This window comes from Salarias fasciatus, chromosome 1 (assembly GCF_902148845.1).
Source record: "Salarias fasciatus chromosome 1, fSalaFa1.1, whole genome shotgun sequence".
NCBI classification, from domain to species: Eukaryota; Metazoa; Chordata; class Actinopteri; order Blenniiformes; family Blenniidae; genus Salarias; species Salarias fasciatus.
The window spans coordinates 17735161-17762704 of record NC_043745.1 but is presented as its reverse complement, the minus strand read 5'-3'; the positions used below and the strand labels follow the sequence as shown (position 1 = coordinate 17762704).

The following is a 27544-nucleotide window of genomic DNA, read 5'->3' as shown; positions in this document are numbered from 1 at the left end:
GTCAGCTGAATCTCAGTCACATACAATCAGATTTAAGATTTAATGCATCAGTAATTACCCAATAATGATATAAAAATATCTGAGTGTTTCATATCTTTCATATCTTTTAGCATGTTCGAGCCCGAGTTTGTTTTCCTGACTGGTTCCACCACCCAGCTGCAGCTGCAGGCCAGCAGTGAAGCTGTCAGGGTGGCCCAGGAGACCAGGCAGCAGGCCGGACAGAAGACCTTCAGCGATGCAGAAGGTGGTCAGGGTGGGCTTTGGGGCATACAGCTTCCTGACCTACAGAGAGCTGTATGAGACTGTGGACGCAGAGATCAGCAGGTAGTGTCAGGATTCTGCTCTGGCAGGCTATGGGCAGTCCCAGTCTCCCTGGGTCCTGCTGTTTACTCATTGCATTCAGCTGGGGACTGCCACTCTGCCGGCCTATTTAAACCTCTCCCAACCACCTGGTCCATGCCGGATCGTTATCCTTACTAGTCTGCTGCGCTGCTGCAGAAGTTCTTTCCTGCTCAGCCTTTCTCTGTGAGGGATTTCGCCTCGACGAGCGCCACGCCACGACCTCACCTCGAGCCAACCTGCGGCACTGCTGGCAGGCTGCAGTTCTTGTGACTCTCAGCACTGAATGAACCTGTGCAAACTTCATCTTGTCTCCGTCTCTGCGCTTGGGTCAAACGGCACTCCGATGATGACAGGTAGAGACTCGCCTCCTGATTTTTATCAGCTGTCTCTGTCGGTGTGTCTGTCTGCTTCTCCTTAGATGACTTTTAATTTGAAGAGCTGTTTGAACTTGTTAAAATCAGTGTTGTCATTTGACTGTTTTGCTTTTTTAAACTGCAGCTACAGGAAGTGGATGAGACGGCTGCCTGTGAAGAACGCAAACACCTGACTTGCTCGGTTGAAGAGCTGCATCCTCGGCAGGGACAGGGAGCAGCAGTCAGTCACTGCTGCTTCTCCAGCTCCACCTCCACTGCTTCTCCAGCTGCCACATCTGCCTCCACTGGGGCTCCAGCTGCACCCTCCACCACGACATCATCTCGGCAGCATCCTCGGCCGTCTTCATCCTCCCCGAGGAAGAGAAGGTTCAGCGTTCTGTCAAGAATGCATCCAGTCATCTTCTTCACTCACACTCGCACTGTGTCATCTGAAGCCTGCTTCAGTTCAGAGGCTTCATCAGCATGAAAGCTGGAACAAACAAGATTCCTGAAGCATCATCGGAACAAATACACACCAACATGAACACAAGCCCAGATTAAATCTGTATTATAGCTTAGTTCCTGAACCATGCTACATTATTATCAAATCAAATTTTATTTATATAGCACTTTTCATATTTATAAAAACAATGCAAATTGCTGAACACCATTAAACTATTTACATTTATGTATACAACCATGTAGACAAGCTGTGTCCACTGTGCATGAGGCTGACCGGCAGCCTTCAGTGTCATTTTAAGGACAGCCACTCCTCTTTACTCTGTCCTTTGGCTTCCACAGGGCAACGGGTCACCCTCTCCCCGCTCTCCTTCCTCAGCACTCTGTGTCCAGTCTCTTTGCTTTTTCTCTGCCCACACTGTCCACAGCGGATGATGGAGGGCCTCCTCACTTTCACAGACTCTCCCCTCTGAGCTGCTTCTGCCTGCATCTCCTGCAGCCTCTTGCGATGCCAGGCAGTGGACTTAGGGGTCATGGAGGCTACTGAGGTGCAGGGAGCAGAGGTGGAAGCAGCAGGTGGGGTGGGGGTGTGGCTGAAGCTCCTCCTGTTGCAGCAGGTGGAGATACTGAGGACAAATAAGTTATAAGGAAACAGGTTATTACAATAACCATTGGTGACCTCCTGTTGTATTGACCACATGAAAGGAGAAGACAGAGCTGCTGGTGCCCTGATGCACATGTGGATGAAACACAGACTCACCTGACAGCTATAATGACCAGTGAACAAATATTGTAATAGATTCATTTTTGTTCTTATAGTATTTGCACTGACTTGCAATGTTTTTACTTCAGTGAAGTATGTTAAAATGTTAATATTGTGTGCTTTTTTAATGTAATGCTTTGGCAATGTGAATGTGTGTTTGACATGCCAGAGAGTGAGTTTATTTTCTTGGTATTGAAGATAATGTTAAGTGCAAAACAGAAAATTTGGGGTGTTTTTTGTTTTTTGCCTTCAATCTCACCAGACGCGATTTTGCTAGCAAAAACGACATGTCCGGGCACGTGTTGTAAAATGTATCCAAATTTAATGACGTTTTAAAAACTCGGCCTATTGTCTAATATTTTTGTAGCCATACATTTACACATTGTTGTGTTGTCATAGACATAATCTTTTGTCACGTGAATATTTTTTTCCAAAGTATTTCAGTAACCTGTTCAAGTGTCATACAAAGCAAAAAGAAAACATTAATAAAGGACTCTCGCTCCAGAACATGTTGTCTCCAATAACTACCAGTAACATGTGTTCTAAATATGAGAACTAAATGTGACATGTTGATGTGGAAATTAATAGATATAAAAATCCTATGAGTTTGGCCAATTTACAGCTGTGTTTATTAAAGCGTAAAGGGATATTTTTCTGGAGATTTAAAGTTTTTTTTTGTGTCCAGTATTTAGTTAACATTAAAATGAAGCATTCAGTCTCATTGAGATGCTAAATATGGCTTTGTAAAATGTCATATTAATGATAAATACAGACTTCGGCTGTCAAGACAGGAGGTCCTGGCCGAGGCCTCTGCCTCTGTGAGGCAGAATGGAGGCGACCCTGGCTCACAGCTTGCACACTGCAAGATCCAGTTTGGAAAACACCAGGGCCAGAGGTTCCGGTGGCTGCTGGAGAACTCACTGGGCTACGCAGTGTTTTTGGTGAGCAGCATTATGGGGAAAAGAGGAGAGGGACAGCCCGCTGTCGGCCAACAAGCATCTGTTCCTCGGGTACAAATCCCAGATCAGAAAAGTTGGTTCACAGCTGGCAAATGTTTGTCTCCAGCCAAAACTTGTAAGTACTAGGGTGATTTGCAAACTTTAAAATCATAACAGTACATGCAATATATCAAACCTAAAGATGTTGTTTTAAACAACAGCTGCAGCGCCTCGTTGCCCCCCTCCGTCACAGTCTGGAGCTTGCAGACAGCTCTTCACCTCTGGTAAGCTCAGTCAGTGCATACAGGTATGTTGGTGATGTGTGCCTGCTCTTTCCTGTTTTCCAGATGCAGCTGTTGGGGATTTCTTTGAGGTGGAAGACGACCAGGAGATGGCGACTGTGGCTTCTCAAGCTGAGGAGCAAATTCCTCCAGGTATGTCATCCCAATTTATCACAAACAGTTTAATGGTAAAAGTGTTTTTTAATTACATAAAATGTTCTTTTCTTTTGCAATACAGAAGAATGTAACTTATGAAGTGTCTGTCTACATTCACTCTTTGAGTGAACTTCTTCAAAGCAAACATGGTTAAAGGTGTATGTAACTGTATTTATTTAATTTGATCATAATCACTAATTTTTCCCATTTCTCACATGTCCCCTGCTCCCCCTGGAATAGTGGTGTAGTTGCAGAATGCTGCATTTTAGAGGTGCTCACAGTGTTTGGTTGGGCTGCTTTGCTTCATACTTGGCTGATCCCATTTCCCTTTTCTCTTTGTGTTTGACCTAATGATGCTTAGATGAAAACAAAATGATTTTCACTGCTTTCTTCATAACTCTGGTGTTTCATCATCATGCTGCCTCAATACTGATCACACATGCTCTTTATTAATATTTCTAACCATAGTGACTGTCCTGCAGATCAGAAAAAGACTTGAAGTTGTAATCCTTATTAGACAGCAATAAAGAAATTATCTTTTGTCTGTTTGTCAGCCACAGCTGCCTCCAGAGGCCCTGCTGCTGTCCCTGCTCTTGCTCCTGCCCCTCCAGCGTTGTGGACCCCTGGCCCAGTGCTACGCACCTGCAGAGCTTCCTGTGCACTAGAATGAACACCTCCCATAGTTCCAGCAGGACTGGATCAGGAAGACTGTGTTCAGAGCCAACGCTAGAACAAGCAAGTTTTGCCCAGCAATATTTTTTTTTTATTCCCAGGTGTTGTAAAGTCACTTAACGTAAACTCAAACGATATCAGGAAGTGATCCGACAACAGAGGGTAGTGGGGAAAACTTAACTGCTCAATGTCAATACCAGAAGTGAGAACGACATCAAGGATGTGATTAAAAGTAATGAACAAAATGCAGCTCGGAGGTTATCATTGTCAACATCTGCATGAATTGTAAAGTCACCCGCCGCAATGATTTTGTCTGAACTCAGTACTAAACTGGAGAGAAAGTCCAAAAACTCAGATTAAAATTCAGAGTATGGAACTGGACGATGATCCTCCCCTTCAACCAGATAGCTCAAGGAATATGATGAGTGGAGGGTGTTCAGGTTTCAATAACCAAAATTGTGATCAGTTATCAAGTCTCTTACCAGTAAAGATTTGGATGAAAGAGATGTGAAATCCACATTTGCTTATTGTGGGTTTTGTTCTGGCACAGAGGTGTGGTGACCCAACTGCAGGAGCGAGGACACTTCAGTCCTTGTAGCAATGTGTGAGAATAAACAGAAAACATCAACATAAAAAGCATCAGTATTTTATTTTATCCATCATTACACAAAGTATAATAATTTAGGGGACAAATACATCATTTAAAATCTATCAAATGTAATTAAATATTTATCATCAGGTACATGTTAAGAACAGAAGGAACTCCCACTTGTGATGTGTTGACATTTACATCTTTGAACAGCAAATTGTTCAGCACCTTAAATATTTACTGAGATCTGGACTTCAGTAACAAAACTAAATTTCTTTCCATTCACTGTGAATAACCACAGATTTGGCCGAGAGACACTCAACACAAGACAAGTTTCAAGGCAGCTTTTGACGTGAAACCCGGCACTGAAATACGATCTAAGATGTCGAGAATGACACGAGAACCAAATGTGATTCAACTAAAAATAATTTACTTTGTAGGGGATGCTCAAATATGCACCAAACACTATAACAGACATGTTGATTGACATAAAAAAAAGGATATTCTGCTGCCACAATCCTCACAAGACAGAGACTGAATAGAGAGCGACATGATGAAGTTCTGTAAATCATCCAGAATCAAAGCTGGGTTTGTTCCTCCTGGAACTCTCAATGCCCCTGATGCATGCAGGATGCTAAATTATTTAAATGCCAATTGTTTTGAATGTGTGGTTAAACAAACTAGAATGAAACTAAGAAAAGCACAGAAAAAGAGAAATCTGTTGGTGTTTGTTCACCAATAAGTTAACTGTTAAAATTACAGTGTTTGGGCCACTGGTCAAAATTTAAATAGTTCAATCAGACAGAAGTGATTTGCTGTGGTTTATAATTAATATAATAGTTTTCATTTCTGCAATTCAGAGAGCATTTACCAGCCAGTTATTTACAGAAACACTTCCAAGTTGAGATCTTTATGCCAGCTATAATATTTATGTGGCTTAGCAGCACGGTGGCTAACATGTCTGTGGTTACAGAGCTGTTTATGTAGAATTTAAGGCTGGCCAGGTGCACTTCCTGTACACACCAGGCTTCGCACCGCCTGAGCGCAGACAGACAGTTTAATGCAGCTCGCAGTGGACAGTGGAGTCACAGGTGTCAACTGTCTGTTGGTTCGGTTAAGTTACATTCTGGTTTTCTTGTAGGTAGCATTCAGATTATAAACACTAATCAATGAAATGGGGAGATGATGGTTGAGGTGACGCACACAGACATCACTTATACCACACACTCTCTGTGGCTCCCCATTTAAAGCAGCAGAGCGTCTGAGAAGTCGGTTTAGCAGACTTCCATCAGCTCTCACACAAAGTCTGAGCAGTTTCCAGGCTGTCAGTTAAACCCACAACACACACGTCACAAGAAGGATGTCAAGAAAACCTGAACAGGGACTGAATATGAGCAAATCAACCTCACATATATGTGCACCGCAACTCCAATTTGCAGGACCAGGACTGATACTTTCATAATAAATGTGCGTCAAAATATAAAATAGTGTTCAGTCCTGCTTTACAACACAGTGTTGACACTACATTATAGCTGCTTAAATCCATAAACTCTGACAATAAAAGGCTCTTCATGTTAGCTTCAAGTCTTCTCAACAGACACACACACACACATAAACAAATATACATTTAGAAGTGTTGTATAAATACTCTTTTTTTGGTTTTGTTACGAAAAAAAAGTGATGTGACAGTGAAACTGGATTAAATGTCACATTTCTCTGCAGATTTCTTCCTCCTGTTTGCTTGAAAGGGATTTGAATGTTTTCTTTAAAACTGCAAACATGACAGTGATTTAAATCAGTTGTTTGTGAGCATCCAGAGCGTCTCTTGTCAGTTGCTCATCCAGGTTTCCTTCTTGAGTGCAGAATAAATTACATCCTTCAACACTTCCTGATCCACATTTCACTTTTTGGCTCCTCGTAGAAGAATTCCCAGCAGAGTCAGAAAGAACCTCCCTTTATTTTCCACTGGCATTCCCGATTCCTCTCTTTCACTTGCGTTCCATGTTCTGTTTCACTTCAGTTTTTCTGTTGTGTCTCAGTCTGAGGCAAACCCGGGGACCCCCAGGTTCTGACCTCTCCTCCTGTGCTCTCCCTCTACGCTCATCTTCTCAGCGAAGGGCTCGCTGCTGCTCCTCCTGCAGAAAGGCCTGTTTCTCCATCAGCTTCCTGAAGAGTCCCTGCCTGTTTCCCAGCAGCTCCGTGGGGGGGCCGCACTCGGCCACACGCTGCTGGTCCAGCACGGCCACGTGGTCCGCATTTTTAATGGTGGACAGACGGTGAGCGATGATCATGACTGTTCTCCCTGTCAGGTGGGGAAAAGCAGAAATACATGAAATGCTTAATTGTATGCCTGCTTCTTAAAGTTTCATATTTCTCATGTTCATGATTACTGAAAAGCAACGGTCCATTTTCTTTACATGATAAAATTCAGAGAAAACAACTTCATTTGGAAAACTAGTTGTGAGAAGCATTAAAATCAAACATGGTCACTTTCTTATTAAGACATGTTATGACCGATGGAAGACATTTAAAAAAATGCTGAGTAGATCTACCTTCCATGAGACGCTCCAAAGCCTCCTGAACAAGGAACTCATTCTCAGAATCCAGGGCACTGCAGAAAAAAAGGAGTATTTATTATTTCTGTATTTTTCCACAATTTCTGCAGTCAGAGACAATGTCAGATTAAATGTTATAGTCTGGATAAACACTGACATAATGTAGATGCAGCTTGACAATGAGTTGTAGAGTCAAGGATAACAACAATATAACCGTTTACTGTATTGTTTTGTCCACAATACATAGAATCCAATTTCAGTGACATAAATGCATGAAGAGAAAAAATGTTTTGCATAATTCCAGTCAGAAAATGCATCTCAATTTTAAAAGAGAGGCTAAAATTGTTAAATATGGGCAAGTTTTTCAGATATTGACTTTCCAACATATAACAGTGTCACAAAGGTAAAACCTTTTTTAAACATGTCATGCTCGTTGAATTGAAATTATTGCAAAGATTGTCAATGACTGCTCTGTAAAAGCTACACATTCTACCAAGTGCTGTCTCCGGCTGTTTTAGAATGAATCTACAGTCAAGTCCAGATGAGTAAGTGACGATGGTGCTTCACAATACAATGAAAGTAGTTTTGTTCGCCCCAGTCTTCCTGTGTATCTTACCTTGTAGCCTCATCCAAAAGCAGAATCTTCGGATTCTGTAGAAAGAAAACAATGTTTTAGATTCAAATTTAGTTAAAAAGATCAATTTAAAACACCGCTCTTTTAGTTGATTCCACAAAAGAGGACAAAGGCCTGCCGGTATGTCCAATTAGATGGACACCAGCTCAGGAGGACTAATGTCAGCTGTTTGAATGTTAACCTGGTTAACTCATAACCAAGGAGGGGCAATCCAATGTGACAGGAATACGCAGCAGTAGGACAGCTGACTAGCAGAGTTGTGTTGTCCTTTTTGTTTGTGTTAACAGTGAAACAGTATGTCTTTTTGCTTACCTTCAGGAGAGCTCTGGCGATGGCTATCCTCTGCTTCTGACCACCTGAGAAGAAAACACCAGTGATCCATGAGCACATACCTACAGGCTACATTATACAAGCGTCTAATATACATGCAGGTGTTCAATAATAGCTTGAACAGCGACATGACTTCTATATACTAAAAGCTCCATGGGATAAAAACAGGAAGAACAATATCTGATAAATCGATTTTGAAGTGAACATATTTTAAGCTTTAGACAAAGATCGCATGAAGCGGCAGGTCAGAAGGATGAGGGCCACAGGGGGCTGGGTGTAAAAGACCATCAAATAAAATATCTCACCAGACAGCAGCACTCCTTTCTCCCCCACCACGGTGTCAAAGCCCTGAGGAAATGCCTGAATGAAATCATAGGCGTTTGCCACTCTGGCAGCTCTGTAGATGTCCTCCGTGGTCACAGCTCCTGGATCCAAGGCGCCGTACGCGATATTATCTCTGACAGAGCAGGAAAACAACACAGGCTCCTGAGGGAGGGGTGAGACGAGAAGAAAAAGTTTGACACAGATAAAGGCCATCTCTATTATTTCTGGGTTGTGGTTACAAACTGAAGAAGATCATGTGATGTGTTGTCCAATGGATTTATTGTATTTGCTGTTTATTTTCAAATGTAAGTTTCTTACCTGGCTGACAGTTCCAATGTGGCTCCTGAGCCAGCAGGGATTCAGATTTCTGATGTCGTGACCATCGATAGTGATGATACCTGGAGAACAGATGGCATTAATACACAGAACAAAAGTACAAACCGAAAATAATGAGCTGACCTCAAAGATCAAGTGTTTTTTCTGTGTACACAAAAAGCCTAGTTCTCTCAAATATTGTTCACAAATTTGTCTAAATCTGTTAATGAGCACTTCTTCACCAAGATGAACCATCCCCCTCACAGGTGTGGCAGATCAAGATGCTGATCAGACAGCAGGATTACGGCACAAAAAGGACACTCTGAGATGAGCAGTTTTACCACACAGCCATAAGTGTAAGTTTAGAGGGAGCGAGGAATCGGCATGCACGTCCAGCAGCTTCACTTCCAAGATGGTCTGACAAAATGTGGTTGTGCTTTGCATAATGACAATAAAGACTCTTGATGTGTTGCAGACCATCCTCATTCCCACTCTCGACTAACTGACTGTTACTTGATGTGTCACAACAGAGAGGAGAAAAAGTTTGTTCTCACCAGCATCAGGGTCGTACAGCCTGAGCAGTAGAGACACCAGGGTTGATTTTCCTGATCCACTGGATCCCACTACAGCCATGATGGTACCAGCCGGAACCGAGAAACTGAGGTTGTGGAAGATGGACGTCTCCTTACGTGTTGGGTAGGCAAAGGAGACGTCACAGAACTCCAGCTGGCCTTTCAACTGGTCCTGAGCGATGACTTGACCTTCTGTTGAATAGCAGACACAGAGGGACATGAAATACTGTCAAGTGCTGAGGACTAAGACTTCAATAATCATAAGAATAATGAAAACAAATGTATCTTAAATATTGCCAAAATTTCAGAGGAATAACCTTAATATTTATGTGTACTGGATATTTAACATATAATTTAACATATATATACCAACCATCCAAAGAAAACTCAGGTTTTCTGTCCAGCAGCTCCCACAGTCGGGACCCTGCACCAAAGCCCTTCATCAATTCGGAGTAGAAAGAACTCAGACCTGCACAACAAGCGGAACCAAAACCACCGCACTGTGAGGAAGCGTCTAACAACATACACAGATACAAACCCACAAACAAATCAATATGCCTTACCTGCTATACTGATGCCCACCCAGAAGGTGTACATGAGGAAAGATGAGAGCTCCCCCACAGTCATGTGCTGGCTGGCCATCAGAAGGCCTCCTTTATAAAGCACCGACAGGATCATGAGGTTACCGCTGAGGCCGGTCTGCAACACAGACGCAACATGATTCGATCACTGCAGCATCTGACGTCGGTCCTTCGCCCTCACGCCGCACCGATTACTGCCGATCTGGAAACCTGCTGGATGAGCTGACGTCAGTTTCGCCTCCGGTCTCTCCCTCCCTCTAACTACTGTTCATTTGGCACAAACGGAGAGCCATTTATCAGCTGACAATATTAGTTACCGGTCAAGATATGAATCGGAGCAGCGTCCAAACACAGGAGGTAGAGGAGGACAGGGAGTGCAGACATTTCAGATAGAAGGTAATAAAAGAAATGTGCATTTTTCTCCCAAAAAGATAAATTCATTTTGTAAATAACCTTTGTAATAACATCAAATTTATCAGCTCTGCCAAGTTTAATATGATCGAATTCAAAGGGCCCTCAATAAAGACGTTTTTTTTAGTGTTTTTTTTTTTAACACTGTCAGGGTGGTACAGATTAAATTCAGCATAATGGGAACGACGTTCCACAGCATTTCATGTATAATCACTGTTACAATGGAGGATAATTAGTCCTGGAACAGGAGTAACCCAACATGCACACAAAGTGAAGAAAACACTTCAGCAGGTCATCTCCTCACACGACTCAGTGGCGCTATTTGAACCTTTTTAGATACCCCTGGGTCTGAGTTAGTATTTCCCTGTCCGTCTGTCCTGCAGGTCTTAGACAATGTTCACACTATGGTGTGGTCAGAGCCACAAAAAAGGAAGAAAAGAAAAAAGAAGTTGCACTCAGGTCATGTTCATTTTGAGGTCATACCAGCAAGCAACATCCTGGAAAACGCTTGTGAAGTATATTTCACAACACAATTTACACTTAATGGAACACAGCACACATGCTGGATTATTCTTGAGAATTTTAATCATTTCAAAACTAAACACCTGTATTAAATGTTAAAAAGGGAGACTCAGAAGTACCAGCATGTTTTAATCTAATTGTGCCAAGCATGATCACACACTGAGAAGTCTTTCTGCTGTCAATCAACTTTAATTCAACTTATGAAAGTCACTGTTTTCCTGTATTTAATCAATCCCATTGATAGTTATCTACCCTGAACTACACATAGTAGCAGCTCTGTCAGCAGTGGGAAGCACACAGCTCGGACACTGAGCTGTACAGACAGCCTGACGACGAGCCAGTTAATAAAATCATCTGGTCTGCGGCAGGGAAACAGGAAAGGCCTTTCAGGACCAGCATTCTGACCTATCTGCTCTTTGGATGGAAAACTGAATGACCTTTGTTTTTCTGTTAAAACGTCTCTTTTATAAAGATGTGGTGTTGTGACAAACCCAGAAGTAGGGTTTCAAAAGGCAATGTGTAACGTCTCATTTCCTGACTGTGGATTTGGATTGCATCAGGATGCGCGCACACACACACACACACACGCAGACACGCAGACACGCAGACACGCAGACACAGACACACACACAGACACAGACAAAAACACTCACCACTCCAAAGAAACCAGCTCGTAGTACGGCTTCCTTTCGGGCCAGTGTGAGGACATGGTTTGCCTTCTGAATGTACATGTTGACCTCTGACAGCTCTTTGCCAAAAGCCCTGACCGTCCGCACGTTGCTGATTCGCTCCTCGGCCAACTGCACACACAATCACACACTTGCATGAGGACTTTGACGAATGAAAATTAAATGGACAGCAAGCAAATTTACTTTATCTGCAAATTTAATTAAGTTGCCACATGCTGCACAGCATTCAGTGCACAAATAGAGATGAGCAAACAGCACAGCTTCACTGATATGAGAAGCGGCTTTCTTTAACAGACCATCAACACTGCATGAAATAAAAAAACAAAGTAAAACTGTAAAAATGAAGAAATTTGATTACCAACAGAAAATTTATACTGCAAGCAGAAACTATTCAACCACACTTTCAGTGTCATTCTCAGCAGCTTGTTCAGGGTGTCTGCATACCTGTGTGGTTTGTGCGAGTGCATCCTGTGTGCGTTTGGCGATGGTTCGCAGGTATCTGCCATAGATGATGGCAAACAAGACCATAGGAGGAACTATCAGCAACACAAAGTTCGCCAGATTGGGTGAAACGTAGAACTACAGAAACAAAGGGGAAAAGACATGGCGGCAATCAATGGAAATGAAGGTGGAATTAAAAAAAGACAAGAGGGAGTAGTGGAAATGTGCAACAGGAGATTGTCACAATACTAAGAAAACAAATGATGTGAATCACCAAATACTACAAAGAACAAACTGTTACCAGACCTGCTCATTTATTTATTTTTACAATGAACTTACTTTACTTTTGTGAACTCGGATGCACTGCACAGACAAAAGATCACTGAACTGGAAGAGCAACAACATAGCAGCTGAATATAGCTGGAAGATGTTCACCACACCCCGGCCTGCTGTGTAAACATCACTGCAAACACCTCGCACTAAACCATGAAGACTTTCCCAAGGAAGTGAAATTCTGGACCTGAATTTAGCTTTTTTTTTCGTGGAATTTTGGAAAATCTCTACAATGAAGACAGAATTTTAAACAAGTGGTGTAAAGCTTAATCCTCAGCTTTAAGACAGTGCCAGTTACTTCAGTTTAACATCTGCTAATATAGTTTACCTCTAACATTTGACAACTTTTTACACCTTCCATGGTTTCACTCATGTGCCAAAAAAAAAAAAAAGCTTCAATTTGTTCAGCAGCTGTAAAGCAAAACAAATTTAAAACATGTCTGACTCACAGGTCTTCTGTGAATCAGGCTAGTGCGGAGTTTGACCAAGACAAGGCACTCCTTCATCTGAATGAAGCCATTTCCTTGTACTGATGGGGAAGTGCTTCAGTGAACCTGTTTTACGACAGTCCTGCGGTGCACTAACTGTAATAACGTCGAAGGAAACCCTCAGCTCACATCCGAGAAGTATAAAGCAGAAAGACAGACTGCTGTCCAGAGAGTTCACTGCTATAATCAACGTAGCAGGCACATTTTGGTGTTGATGTCGACAGAACTCTCAACAAGCTCTTGTTTCGTTCAAAATAATAATGAAAAAAAGACATTAAAAAAAAAATCTGAATATTTAATTTTCCGATCATACGTTCATGAATGCTATAGGATGTTCCCTCGCTCAGACCTTCCCCGCCCACTCGGCGGGCCGCACTCACCATCATGCTGACACCGGCAGCTGCCTGTGCGACGGCCCTCAGCCCGTCTGACAGGTTGTCTGTGATTGAACGGCCCACCACAGTGGTGTCAGCTGAGAGGCGGTTAATAAGCTCTCCGGTCCTGTTCCTGTCAAAAAATGCCACTTCTTGTCTGAGGATGGAGGAGAAGACAGAGGCACGGAGATTACGAACTATCTGCTGGCCTGAGGAGAGGAAAGACAAGTGAAGGAGAAGAAAATGAAAAATGAAAACTTCAGTGATTATTTAAACATCAGAGAATTTTTTTTTTTTACTGTGTATTAATTCTGACAAATGAATCGTTTAAGATCTCAGAGCAAAGCTAAAGTCTGTGCCCATCATTCAAATGAAAACTAAAAATAGATAAATAATTGGTTCAAATTATATTTTGTTGTATATCATGATTTAGAAGCATGGCTCCCCATCTGAAAAAACACAACCTACGTACATTCACCTATTTATTCTGTACACAAACAGAAACCCTGGGAAGTCTGAATGATGGCTGGCAATGACTACCTACAGTACAGATGTATCTCAAAAAATTACATCATCAAAAAGTATATTGTTTTGTCAGTTATTTCTACACTTACTAACTAAAAAATTGAAAGAGATTTTTAAGTATTATCTTGGTAAAAAAAAATAAAATTTTCAGATACTGTATAATAGATTTTCATGAGCAAAAGGCTAAAATGATAAAGAATAAAACAAAAGAGGCTTGGAATTGTTTGTGTTAAAAAAAATGTAAATGTACCAAAATTTAGGAAAAAAATAAACTTTTCCACGGTATTCATATTTGTCAAAGATTTTTGGAATTTATTCTAAAATATAAAGAATCAAACAAAAAAAAAACTGAGACTTACTTCTGCTTATCTATAGCTGTATGTTTAACAAGGCATCATATTCTAATAGAGGGAGCCTCCTTAAGAAGCACATGTAAGTCAGTCGTTCAAAGTCGCTACAAAACTAATTTTTTTATGAAAATGACTCTTTGCTGAAGTGGAAAAGCAGAAGGTGCAGATAGATGTATAAATATTTTAACAGTTTATTAAAATACTCGACTATATAAACATGTCAGTATTTTTATTTTTACCATTTAAATGGAAGTGTGTCTGTGTTCAGAGTAAACTGCTCCCTCTAGCCTCACCTGACACATCCATGAGGTAGACTCTGGCAGCGTTGGCCGCTCCACCACACAGAAACACTCCTGTCAGCATGAGACACAGCGATGTCAAAGAGGCCGTCATCATCTCCGTGTCCGTGCTGCCGCTGTAAATGGTGTCAATCACTTTGCCCAGGAAGTAGGGGGCCGACATGGTCACTGTGCTAGAGACAGTCAGGAAGCCGACTGCAGCTGGGGTGGACAGAGGGAGAGAGAAGAGGAAAGAAAAAGAAGAGACATTCAATTAGCAGTTCTATAAATAGTACAAAATCTTTTTTTTAAAGAATCAAATGGAATGGAAATAGCCTACTGACAAGACAGGTTTTATTTCAAAAGTGAAATCTAAACTATGCAGAAAGACACGAAATTTTACTTTACTCGATTATTTCTTTTCGATTATTTCTTCTCAGTAACGATGCTTCTCAGAAATAAAGCCTGTTGATGTTTGTTAAATGGTGCCATGTTTCTAAGAAATGTGCTTTTTTTGGATTTCCAGCATAGCAGAATATGGATGTTACATCTATGAATAAAAGGCTGCTGACTCTTTATGTGGCAATTTAATTTATTTTGTTCACTGCATCATCTGTGCAGAGAGTTATGAGCAGTACCATTCTGCAAATACTGACTGTAACTCTCTACAGGACTGGTAGTTATCTTCGTGGAATATCTACTGTGGGACAGCTCCTGCTAACCCCACAATTGCACATTTCTTGCAAAGGTGGCACCATTGATAGAGGACATGAACAGGCTTTCCAGTGGTATAACATCTTCTAACAAAAAGAGTGTATTACAAAAAACAACTTTCAAACACAATTTCCTTCAATATCAGTTGTCGTGGAGTGGCATCCGCCAAGCAATAGAAACGGTTCAACAGGCATTATTAAAAAAAAGGTAAATGCAAGCTTTAAAGGCAGGTCAACCTAATGCGAGCAACCACTAGCGGCAAAAGCAGTCATACCAGTCTGTAAGTAGAAACTGAAGAAATGTATAGGAGAACATATTAATAAGTCATTTCAAACTGTGGAAATTTTCAAAGAAAAAGATTTTATAGACATATACGACCAAATATTGCTTATAAATAGGAAGTAACTGGTATAGTATATGGAATCAATTTATATATGAAATTTAATCCTATTCAGACAAAAAATAGAGCATTTTCTTCTTGAAAAATGATGATGCAAGAAGGTAATACAAGGGGATTTCTCAGATTATGCAGTGTGAGATAAGAGGAAGTGAGAGCTCACTATTACCTCTGAAATGCACGTGCACAGAAAAATGAAAAATGCACTGAATAAAGTTCTGAACTCATCATGCACAATAGATGGTGACTCTTGTATTACCAGTTAATTACTGTTATCAGTGTGGAGGCTCCTGATCAACAATACTGGGGATGTAAACTGAGATAAATAAAGGTTCTCTCTCAAACGGTTCTTACCTGCCAGGCGCCATCTCTCCGGATGAGCCAGTCCCAGTATCCTTTTAACATCCTCCAGTGGCACCGTGATGGGTGTCTCGGGTTTCTTCTCCGACTCAGGTGCTGTGGATGCGGAGGCTGCTGAGGAGCTGGCAAAGGCAACAGGTGTGTGTGGACCGAGCACAGAGACACCGGCGTGATACGACCAGAAGGGCCTGGGAGAGCCCGGGGGGAGGGCGGACGGCGCCGGGTGAAGTGAGGACCTGAGCCCCGGCGACACGGTCCTCCTCCGGAGGGCGTTGTGAAGGCTGGCGCGGTGCTCCAGCCATGACGTCCTGGGCTGGGTTAGCTTCAGCTTGGATAAGCGAGCCGAATGCGTGCAGCTCAACGTGCCCATTAAAAGTCGCATGTTCAGTTTTTTTTTTTTATTATTATTACAGGAAAATACTGATGTTTTCAAGACTCAGTGGCTGAAAGTCTCGATGCTCGTTAACTCCTCCAGAGGACACATGACGGTGTATGGTCCCACGGAGACCCCAGTTGTCCAGCTGTAGAGCTTGTGGCGGCTCTGTGTCCGAGTTTAAACCGTTATTGCGGGTTTTATCTGTTTTATCTGCTCCTCACAGCCGCCTTTAACCCACTTTATCTGTTATCTCCGAGCTGCTACCAACACCCTGCCTGTCACTGACATCTGCTGCCAAGCGCCTAACACAAGCCCTCAGAGACTCACAGACACCAAGTCCCCTCACAAACACGGATCTAAGGTACATAAGACGATAAAGAAGTAGGAAAGGTGACCCTGGTTTGTTATACACACCATTCTTCCTCCTCGACGGAAATTCAATGGCTGGTCATGTAAGCAAACTTTCTCAGACAGAACCAATCGCACTCTAATCGTAAACGCTATGACAGAGTTCTGAGTTCATGACAATAAATAAACAGTAAAAGTATCAATTCTAAACTATGCCCAAAAGGTACGACATTTTTTTGTTAAATTCGGACTGCAATATATTACCTGCGAAGAAACATAATTCTTAGCTTAATCAAAAGGGGATGTATGTTTTCTTTTTGCATCAAAGTGTTTTATTATCCATTTTTCAGTATATTTCAGTTCCCAAAATGAATTTGTGTCACATACGATGTAGTCTTTACTGAAATACGTCTTGAATTAAAGTAAAATTAAAGTATCAGCTCGGTTGATAGTTTTCATCGACTCTCGATCGGTTGAGCCTGAACGGTGAGGTGAAAGTTGAAAGTTCACTCACGCCTGACAACATGAGGCACGTGTGTATGCTATCGTAGACATTAGAGCTAGTGAAAAGAGATACAAAACTACATGTAAGTATTGGAAATTATCCGAGCACGAGACTCGGAAGTGGTTTTTCTACAAACGGACACGTAGCATCTCTGCTATTATCGTGTTTTCACATGCTTGTGCATTTTGTAGCTGCTTTTCTTTAGCCTGAACGCATGTTAGCGTCTTTACACCGTAGACTTTACACTGAGGATAGAAATGGCACGGATTAACCTGCTCTCCTTACCAGCACTTCGTGGATCTGTGCTTTTAAATCTCAGATTTGAATTTATCGTCTATTTTTCACACTCATCAGCTGACAGCTAAACCGCAACTATCTTTTGATATTTTGTCTTGCCTTCTGGTAATTTAGTGTCACAAGTCACAAATTTACATGGATGGAACATTCTCAAACCATAACACTAGTGATGCTATACGATTTGTGCCTTGTAGATCTCTCGATAGCGCCAGACATATCTAAGCATGTTCTGTCAGTGTTTTGATTGCATTTCCTTGCGTGTTCCCTCTCCAGGTCTGCACTTGAATAACATCCACTGCAGCAATGGCAGCTGTCTATTCAGGTATCCATTTGAAGCTAAAGAGTCCACAGACTCAGTGGGAGGACAAACTGAAGCTGGCCCGTTTTGCCTGGATATCATCTCAGTGTCTGCTGCCCAACAAGGAACAGGTGACAGGAGCTGCTGACACACGTTCATGCATGAAACAGTTATTATACCTTTGATCCAGTGGTGAATGTGGCTGTATGGATCTGATGCAGAACCATTCAAACATGTTGACTGAATCAGCTGTAACATAACATGCATTGTGATTAGCCACATGATACTGTAAACTCACACCAAATATGGAAAATGAAAGCCTATTCATACTCCATGAGAAGCAGAACAAAGTTCGGCTGCCTCGCCCACTTGTCCTGCAAGAACCTTCTTAGGCTGGGTTAGAGGAGTCTTCTGTGATTGGTCAGATTTCCCTGCTTCACCTAGACACTCCCATTTAAGGCCAAACTGGAGCCGACTGAAGAGATATGCTTCATTAAATGGAGCAGAAAGCTGCCAGTTTTCCAATAGTCGATCATAAAGTCAGCTGAATTCATCTTTAGAATTATTTAACGGTCCAGGTATATATTTACATTACTTTTTCCTCTTTTTGTTTAACACAATGTTACTAATGTTCAACAGAGAAGTGCCTCTTTTGGTTATTTGTACACTGAAAATTATTTGTGGACTCAGATCATGTTTTAAACTAATTTTGTTTTATGACTTAAAGGTGAAATACACGATTTTCTCGAAAAGACGAAGCCCAACGTCTGTTACTCACTTTTTGAACAACACGCATGCGCCAGACCATCCGCCCGGCTCTCCTGCTTCTCCCAGGAAACGCGGAAGTGTACGAGCGCGATCTCCTCTTCTCCGCCGTGCACGGCTCTGTTTACAGTTTCTGCGATCCGCCTCGCTCATAAATAAAGCTTTTTTTCCGAAACAGTTACAGTTTCATTATGTCAGACTCGCCATCGGTAAGTACTAGCTCAGAAGCTCACCGGCTACATAAACACTCTGAATACGCATGCGCAAAAGGGAGAAGCTGATTGGGCGCAAGCACTAGAACCGCCTTACGAAAGCAGCTCGTCAGAATGATTGACAAACGGACCCACCAATTATTTAGGTGATCCACCCGGAAATCAAAATGTTGTATTACACCTTGTGAACACATTTCCAAAGAATGGACTTCATGATACGATGTTCTTCAAACATAATGATTTTGTTATTTATTGTCAAGATACCACAAACACTTCATATCCCTGGAAAAAAAAACAGCTTGCATAGTCCTCACATCTCCCCCAAAAAATAATGAACCAGAATTTTAAAAAAGATATATTTCTGAATCAGAGTTCTTAAAAAGGCATGGCAGAAATTATTCACATCGATTGCTATATTTAAAATATTTTAATGGATTTGTGATTTTAAAATTAATTAATACAGCCCTTATTATTCCCTCCTGCCAGGCTCAAGTCCTGGAGGAGTCTAGAAAACTAAAGAAAGTAATTTCTTGCGCCCAGGCTGCTGGAGATGCTCGGAGTCCTGCCGGTCTCTCTCTGGTCCTGGAGGTTGCTGGTTCTGGCTCTCCCACCTTCCACTCTGCCACTAAGCAGGAGCAGCAGTGCAGGTGGAGTTAGTTGGTGGATGTATCTGGCGGAGGTACATTTGCTACAGCTGTACAGATCATGATAAAATCATTTTCAATGCCTTGCCTGTTAATTAAAGGGGAACGGTCGTTTTTACAATCTGGACCTTATTTCACATTCGTCACAACAACATTTACTCACCCGTTTGACTTTGGTGTGATTTGCAGTTGGTTCGGAGATAATTAGATGCTCCCATATCCATATAACGGCAGCGGGCGGGGCACCGACATGCAGCCATTACAGACGCTCTTTTCTCTTTTGTTTGTTGTGGGGTGGTAGATACATGTAAATTTATTAAGTCAGCATCACTTAGCGCTATTGGGAAGTCTGTAAACCGGCTAGATTGAGCAACTCTCCGGGAACTCTGAAGCGATGATATCATCACACTGCGCCGTGGCGCACATTCATTCTGTTTGTTTACATGGAAGTAGCGTCTCTGCTCTGCAGTCAGACCACGGCATCTCGATCGGCTTGTTTAGTCAGTCAGAGTTTATTTTCAGATGGTTGTAACTTTGGTACAATGGTTCCAGTGTGCATATATCCTGGTTGTGAAAGTAAAATGACCAGCTGGACGTCATTGAGCTCACAGGCTCCCACTTCGTGACCGGGATTTATTGAAGCTATGGCTAATAGCGCTCAACACGGACCCCAGCATCATAGTTCCAACTTTACCACATTTGGATTATCGGGTGTGTAGTGCCCACTTCACATCGGAGGACTTCTTCCCAGTTCAGGAAAGAAATGAAGGCCAGAAGATCCAGAGAATGAACCTCAAAAAGAATGCCATTCCAGCGGCTGCAGGAGGAGGACAGGTCAAGGTAACAAGACGCTAACGCTATTCATTTTTTTCTTTACTAATGTCTAGAGGCTGGGATGTTTACTGTTTAGTTCATTTAAGCAACAACAAAGGATGATACAAGTATATCTGTCAATGACAAGAGTTGTACATAAACGGTAAAATAATCTGTACACTGTTGCTCAAAAGGAGTAGGAACAAGTTTATAACATTCTAGCCAACTCTAGACATTAGTAAAGAAAAAAATGAATATTATTAGCATCACGTTACCTCGACCTGTCCTCCTCCTGCAGCCGCTGGAATGGCATTCTTTTTGAGGTTCATTCTCTGGATCTTCTGGCCTTCATTTCATTCCTGAACTGGGAAGAAGTCCTCCGATGTGAAGTGGGCACTACACACCCGATAATCCAAATGTGGTTAAGTTGGAACTTTGATGCTGGGGTCCATGTTGAGCGTTATTCGCCATAGCTTCAATAAATCCCGGTCACGAAGTGGGAGCCTGTGAGCTCAGTGACGTCCAGCTGGTCATTTTACTTTCACAGCCAGGATATATGCACACTGGAACCATTGTACCAAAGTTACAACCAGCTGAAAATAAACTCTGACTGACTAAACAAGCCGATCGAGATGCCGTGGTCTGACTGCAGAGCAGAGACGCTACTTCCATGTAAACAAACAGAATGAATGTGCGCCACGGCGCAGTGTGATGACATCATCGCTTCAGAGTTCCCAGAGAGTTGCTCAATCTAGTCGGTTTACAGACTTCCAAATAGCGCAGATTGTAAAAACGACCGTTCCCCCTTAAAGAGCTTCTCCTTTAGCGTGAGACTGCAATCAAGAGACAGATCAATAAAACACAAGGTGTCTTAATTCCTGATGATTTGCTGGTCAAGAAAAAGCAAATTGACGTAATTTTGTTCTCGCACCTCCTGAGCTGCCGAACATGTTGGGTTTCTCGTGGAGTATGACTAGGCCTTCAGCCGGCCGGCAAACTGGATGACTGCTGCTGGATGACGTCATCCAGCTGAACTTTGTTCGGCTTCTCGTGGAGTATGTAGGGACCTTGACTGATTACTCACTGCATTTCAATGCCAAATTTTTTTTAGTGTCTCATTTGATCTTTTCTGTCTCTAGGTTCTGTTGGATTGGTGTACCCATGCCCTGACACTGAAGTACAATAAAAAGGTGGATTTTTCCCAGGATGTTTTGGAAGGCCTGTGGCATTACCTTGATGATGTGCTCCACAGTCGGAAGCTCCAGTCTCACCTCAAGCAGGGAAAGACCATCACTTTGAGGCTCAACATGGCACAGGTGCTCAAATATTTGCACCAGAAAACTAGGAAAGGATTGCCATATTTATTATGATGCCACTGATTTTTCTCATTTCTTCTTTTCATTAATGGAGATGATTTAAACACTGGATTACTTTTCTGCATGTAGCTTTTATACATCTCAAAAAGTAGTAAATCAAATTCAAAGTAATCATAAGTCTACATTTACATTTACCTTCTGTATCCCTCTAGATGCTGCTTGAACGCCTGCAGGAGTGTGCAAATGCTGACAAGTTCTTGGTGTGTGTGCCCACCATACTGAGTGTATGTCAAGGCATTATCGCTTCTCCTGCACTGTCATCTGTTTTTACTACAAAGTATGAACTTATGGTCGATCTGGTTGCCAAGTTCTGCTCCTTGGCCTGCCGTGAGCTGCAACAGTTGTCGCTGACAGGACACCAGAAGTCAACAGAGCCTCTAATGATTCAAGAGGAACTTACATCTGAGTGTCTTCAAACTGAACCTGTTGGCAATTTGGAAAATTCCCAAACTGACCTGTTCTCCGCCCCTTCCAAGCCAAAGAAAAATCCCCAATCACCAAATTTATTTGAAGTGCTGCTTCAAGTGCTGTCATGCTATTTGTCAGTACAACGACAACAAGCTAACCCAAACAGAGTCTTCACTATGGTCACCAACCAGCTGTTACAACTATTAGTGCTGCTCCGTCACTTGCTGACCTCTGGAGAACTTACTTCTTCTCACACACATCTGCGCCTCCATCAGCAGCTGTGCAGAGACATACGCGTCAAGATTGACTCCATCCTTCAGCTAGCTCTCTTTCCCGTAGAGCTCCTGACCTTATACAAGGACGAGCTTCTTCCGGTCAAAGAGGATTCTGGAAAACGCACCACTGGAAGTGCTAAAGGCCCTCTGAAGCCAGTCAGTGCAGCACTTAGCAAACTGACTGCCCAGGGTTACTGTGAGCCATCGCTTCATTACACTGTCAAGTCCAACACGTTGTCTCTGCTGTTTAAGTTTTTTCTGGAACGATATGGGAAAGCGAAGGGGGACGGTGAGGATGAGCACAAGATGCTTTGTTTCTATTATCTCACCAGACTGGTCCCAGTTTTAGATCTCCATCTTGCACAGCACTCAGTCTCAACCACAGAAGTAGAGTTGCCACACTCTGTTTGCCCTCAGCCGAAGTCACCTTCACTCAGCTCCCCGGAGAGCTGGAGTCTGGCTCTGCTGGCTGTGGAGTCCTTGCTGAGCCAAACTCTGTCGGCCGATATTTACAATGTAGCTGCAGACAGAATACGACATGGAGAGGTTCAACTTCAGTATTACAGAGCATTGGCACAACTGCTCTTCAACGAAGCCCAGCCGAGGTAACGAATGTTTCCTATTTGGAAATTATTGTCTCAGAAAGTTTCCTTTCACGCAGGATATTGCTAACGGTTTTTCTGTTGTGGTTTTTAGCATACCATCCTGGTACCGCTGTTTAAAGGTGCTCCTGAATCTCAATCATCTGATTCTTGAACCAGACCTGGACCAGCTTTTATCCTCAGCTTGGGTGAATGCTGAATGCATGGAGCCACGGGTGCTGCGAGCCAGACAGGTCTGTTTTTATCCGTCTCATATGTCACAATTCAAGTGTTGCCAAATATCAATCAAATAAGAAAAAACTGCTCTGTACCGACAGCTCATGGTGTGCAGCCTCCTCCAGACCTACACAAAGCTTCGTCAGCTGTCACGTCTCTTCTCTGAGCTCCTGTCTGTGATCTGTCAGCCTGCTCTCGATGACCTTCGACCTCCGCTGCTGCCTGAGGGCATTTCCACCTCACTAAGGAATTGTCTTCTAGACATACCCCAATCCCAGGGCTTAGAGATCTGCTCATTAGTGCTGGAGAACGTCAGGAAATTTGTGCTCCCCGACCTGTTGAGAGAGGGAACTGATGCTGAGAAGATGGAGACTGATGGAGAATCCACGGACCAAGAGAAGAAAGATGCAGCTCTGAAACTCTCCTCCCTCAGTCAGCTGCTTCATGCGGTTTCATTTAGTCTGAAGACTTTAGACAATGCCTCTCCAGTTCCATTAGTCAGGCAGAGTCGAGATATGATGGAGAGGATGCAGCAGTTAGTCCAGGACTTACACATGTTGACAGAGGAGAAGCTGCAAAAGGCAGACAAAAGTTCACTTAGTGATACAAATGACAAAACGTGCCCGCACCCAGAAGAGTCGGAGAGGATTTCACAGTCTAAAACAGGATCTCTGTGGGAGCAGCAGACTCAGGAGGCTGCCCTCCTACTCAGATACACCTGGATAGAAGTGGACACTCTCTTTGAAATCCACTGCAGCAAATACTCATCTCTTGACTCCGCCCATTCTCTTCCTGGAACTCGCATAGAGAATCTTTTATCAGGCGATATCTCACCAGCACACCTTCATCCCTCGCCCAGCAGCAGCCCCATGAGCTGTCTGCTACTCAAGCTTCTCACTTTGCAACAGATAAAGAAGATATTGATGGATAGCGCCTCATTTGGTGAAGCTACCACGACAGCTCTGCTGCAGAGAGCAGCCCAGTTCATTTTAGCAAAACCCGAGTTTGAGACGAGTCTGGACGGAGAGCAGGGGTGGGATTTGCAGATAGGTAGCTTAAATTCAAGCTCCTACTTTGTAGCACACTGGTACCTCGTCGTATCCAACTTGCCTTTGATCATTTCCCACCTGAGTGCAGAAGACATGGACTGCATAGCAGATGTGCTTGTTAGCTCCCTGCTGAAGAGAGACATCGACAGATCTGAAGATCAGCAGCTTGGCAGTCTCACTGTGTCCGCTATATCTTCTGAGTTTCTCCAAAGCTCAGTTCTCAGCGAGTTGCCCTTATTGTTCTCTGCCGTTGTTAAATCCTTAGCACAAAGGATTATCCATGAGTTAAAGGCAGCAACTGCATTGAAGGATTGTCGCGCACTCCAGATGTTTCAGAAGATAGAGACGGAAGTTTCAGTGAGAAACGTTGGTTTCTCTTTGTCTACGCTGGTGAATACCGAGACCCTGGTGGAGGATGTGCAAGAATCCTCCAAGACTGGAGAAGTGTCTCTACTGCTAAGTAACACAAGCACCGGAGAGCTGGTAAACGTTCTCCAAATCCTGACGAAGTTAAATCCAGACGCAATGAGCTCGGAGGATCTCTCCTCAGTTTTCCTCCTCCTCTTTTTCTTGCTCACCCTCACTTCCAGCCAGCAAGACCAGACGGCCGACGGCAGTCGTGACTCTGAAGGTGGCACTCTGTTCCCAGCGAAGTTGCTTCAGACTCTGGCCTATCTTCTGGAGGGTAGAAACATCCATGGTGTTTTCAAGGTCGTCCATGGGGCTGCTCTACTGCAGGCGCCAGTCTCAACTCTTCTTTGGCGCAGCAACAGTGGAAAGTTTGACGCCACGTGTGGCGCTGACTGGTTGGCTTTAATCAAGGCAACACAAGGTTTCATCAAGTCTTTGGTTCAGCTGATTATAACCAGAAACAGCAGTGTTCAACTCAACCTCGACCAGTTTGCCACCTACCTGTCCAGTGCAGTCGTGGCAAGTAGAAAAAGTACGGTATCCAGTTCTGGAGCATCCGTCTCATCAATCCATCTTCTGCTGGCCTGTCTGGCTTCTTTCTCCCAGACGATGACCTCTAACTTAGGACGAAACAAGCAAGTGGATCAGACTTTAACCCAAATGCTTGTAAGAACAAATGCTCTGCTCGGACCAGCTGTCGAGTTTGTCCTGAAACCACAGACTGCCCCTCAGCCTGCCTGCACCCTTGGTCAAGCCTTCATCGTCGACGTTGTTACGGTCATGATTCGTTGTGAGCTGTCCTCACTGTCAGTGGAGGAGAACCAGCAATGCCGCACTTTCTCCCACATGAGCCTTTATCAAGGCTTCTGCCACCAGATCTTCAGAGAAATCAGCTCTGCACCGAGACCCATGGATTTCCTCATTTCATCCCTCCATTTTCTATCAGCTTTTTATAAAGCAGTGGAGGAGACAGACAGAAAAACAAAGGAGCAAGAAGAGGTGAAGAAGGCAGGGAAGGAGGAAGTGTACATTCAGATCCTGCAGAATGTGCACAGACTGCTCAAAGGTAAATGAGTTTATATTGCGAAAAAATGTCTACTTGTGTTATGAGTGTGATTCGTTTGTTAAATTGCCTTGACATGATTTTAATGATTGTTTTGCTCAAGGTAAAATAAATTTAGCATTATACAGCATATTGGTTGAAAAATAGAATTAAAATAAACAAGTAAATGGATTTAAAAAATGACTGATGCTCTGACGTTTTGGGTTGAAAAAGACAATAAGGTCTGCATTAATCGAGTGTCACTGAAGTTTTAGGTTACTGCTGTTTAATCTTTAAAGAACTGAAGATGTTCTTACATTACTCTAATTTTTGTCATATCTTAAACACTGCTCTCACACCAATACTTTTTTCTTTTTTCCAGATTTTGTAGCATTTTATTACTTGTGTCCACCCTGTTATTTATTGGACAGATATTTGTTGTTGCTCTATTATTTTCTAAACGTCATCATGTTTGATTTTAGCTCACTGGCTCTCTGCGGAAGATGTTTGTCAGCTCGAGCCAGCTGTGCAGGAGCTGTTGAGCCAGCTGTTGGTGAAGAGTTCTGCAGATGAGCTGAACGTGCTGCTGCTGATGGTCAGAGATGGACTGGACATCGACAAGCTGAGGGCGGGAAACTACAGAGTGAGGCCCCAGTCGATTTCACAGAATTTGTCGTTTTTGTGAAAATTATTCCTTTGTTTTAAATACAAGGCTCATTTACATTCATTTCAAAGAAAACGGAAAACTGAATGGTCCGGCTGTGACCTGAAATATTTGCGATGAACTGTTTTGTATCTCTTCCCTCTGCCGCCTCTCCTGCAGGAGGTGTTGTCTGCAGTAATCGTCATTAAGCTGCTGTCCTGCTGTCAGTTACCAGAGACCTGCTCTAAAGTCCTGTGGCTCATTGCACCCCAGGTTACATCTGCTATGGTGGTAAGAAAAGTGCACATTACTACTCACACACAAACACTGAGTTACAGACAGCTGGAAAAAAACAAAGACTTCACTACAAACACGCACACTGGCAGATATGGACGCATGAACACAGCTGAGTACAGATTATACATCAGAACTGGATGATTTGATTAATTTCAATTGTTTCACTAACATACCCTGTCTAAGTAAGATGTTCTGTACTTCTTACAAAATGACTGTTGAAATATTGGAATGATTCTGGGTAGTTGAAGTAAAAATCCTAAAGCGAGCTTTCCCACTTGCACATCAGTGTTGAGACAAGCAGGGGGCAGAGCCATGCTGGGAATATGAGACCGTCGGCTCTGAGGCGACTTCACCAGTAATTATCACGGTGCTGTTATATGAAGCAGCTTTCAGCAGTTTAATATGTGATGTTTTTTTTACTTTCAGTTTTTTTTTAGTCTTCATTTTGAGAGAATGAAGGTTAGAATCCATTCAGCTCCTCGGTGCTGGATTTCTTGTGTGTTGCTGTGCTGACCTTCTCTATGAGGGCATTTGAAGTAACCGTGTGACTGTTGGAATGCCGCTAACGTCTGTCTGCTGACTGTTGAGGCTTGTCAAATATCAGCTGTGAAAAAGCCCTGGTGGTGTTTTTAAATTTGGGCCATTCCACATTTACATACACACACACACACACACACACACACACACACATTGGCTTGTCGTACCCCTGATATAATCACAGTAATACTATAAAACTGTATAAAATGTCCTTATTGCTTTCGCTCAGTGCTTCTATGTCTCTGTGTTGCAGGCTCTTGTCAGGACTTCCAGCCAGGACGCCTCCCTGACTCTTCCTTTCACTCTGCCCACGGTGACGGCAATGACGACGCTTCTCCGACGGGAGGAGGGGCTCATTCCCAACGCTCACCATGTGGTTTTGGTCCTGGGAGCACTGCAGTCAGTCCCCCTCACCCACATGACCCCGCCTGCCTATCAGTCGGCCTTCCTGGCTGTTCACGAGGCGCTGTTCGCCATCCTCCAGTGTCATCCGCAGGTATGGACACGCTGATGACTAAAGGGATGAAACGATGTGGAAGGAAAGGGTCAATTCAACCTTTGATTTTACGATGTTGCTGGAGTCTTCAACATATCACTGAAAGAACTCTGACGGAAAACATGCACACTTCCAGATGCGAGTTGATTCCCAGCTGGCTTTTGATCATGTAGTTTCTTTTGCCTGTC

At 43.0% G+C, this 27544-nt stretch overlaps 2 protein-coding genes across 5 annotated transcripts in view; one reads left to right on the top strand and one right to left on the bottom strand.

Moving 5' to 3' along the window:
• Positions 1 to 4596: 4596 nt before the first annotated feature.
• Positions 4597 to 16581, bottom strand: abcb10 (ATP-binding cassette, sub-family B (MDR/TAP), member 10). The gene is made up of 14 exons (XM_030089003.1): positions 15741 to 16581; positions 14291 to 14497; positions 13129 to 13331; positions 11931 to 12065; positions 11451 to 11597; positions 9847 to 9982; positions 9657 to 9752; positions 9266 to 9475; positions 8715 to 8794; positions 8378 to 8558; positions 8055 to 8098; positions 7725 to 7759; positions 7106 to 7164; positions 4597 to 6855 (listed from the first exon to the last, which is right to left on the bottom strand). Exons 1-14 carry the CDS (start codon positions 16126 to 16128, stop codon positions 6662 to 6664), a joined length of 2115 nt encoding a protein of 704 aa, XP_029944863.1. The 5' UTR covers positions 16129 to 16581; the 3' UTR covers positions 4597 to 6661.
• The window catches only part of urb2 (URB2 ribosome biogenesis homolog), a 15402-nt gene continuing 4288 nt past the window's right edge, over positions 16431 to 27544 (top strand). The window contains exons 1-9 of one of the 4 annotated variants that reach the window (XM_030088983.1): positions 16431 to 16483; positions 17546 to 17701; positions 21144 to 21320; positions 21533 to 22668; positions 22760 to 22898; positions 22983 to 25407; positions 25866 to 26026; positions 26207 to 26317; positions 27114 to 27356. In XM_030088983.1, the coding sequence (XP_029944843.1) occupies positions 17576 to 17701; positions 21144 to 21320; positions 21533 to 22668; positions 22760 to 22898; positions 22983 to 25407; positions 25866 to 26026; positions 26207 to 26317; positions 27114 to 27356 (4518 nt within the window). In that variant the 5' untranslated portion in view covers positions 16431 to 16483; positions 17546 to 17575. Of the gene's footprint in view, positions 16575 to 16980; positions 17058 to 17545; positions 17702 to 20847; positions 21060 to 21143; positions 21321 to 21532; positions 22669 to 22759; positions 22899 to 22982; positions 25408 to 25865; positions 26027 to 26206; positions 26318 to 27113; positions 27357 to 27544 lie in introns of those variants that run through there. The other 3 variants (XM_030088967.1, XM_030088974.1, XM_030088991.1) reach the window with 3 other exon arrangements.

Bases quoted from the DNA above. Each gene is read 5' to 3' on its own strand.
- abcb10 (XM_030089003.1), bottom strand. From the start codon at position 16,128: ATGCGACTTTTAATGGGCACGTTGAGCTGCACGCATTCGGCTCGCTTA. The intron at 13,332-14,290 runs GTGAGGCTAGAG...TCCTCTCCTCAG, and splicing joins CTACCTCATGGATGTGTCAG to GCCAGCAGATAGTTCGTAAT. The intron at 11,598-11,930 runs GTATGCAGACAC...TTGTGTGTGCAG, and splicing joins CACTCGCACAAACCACACAG to TTGGCCGAGGAGCGAATCAG.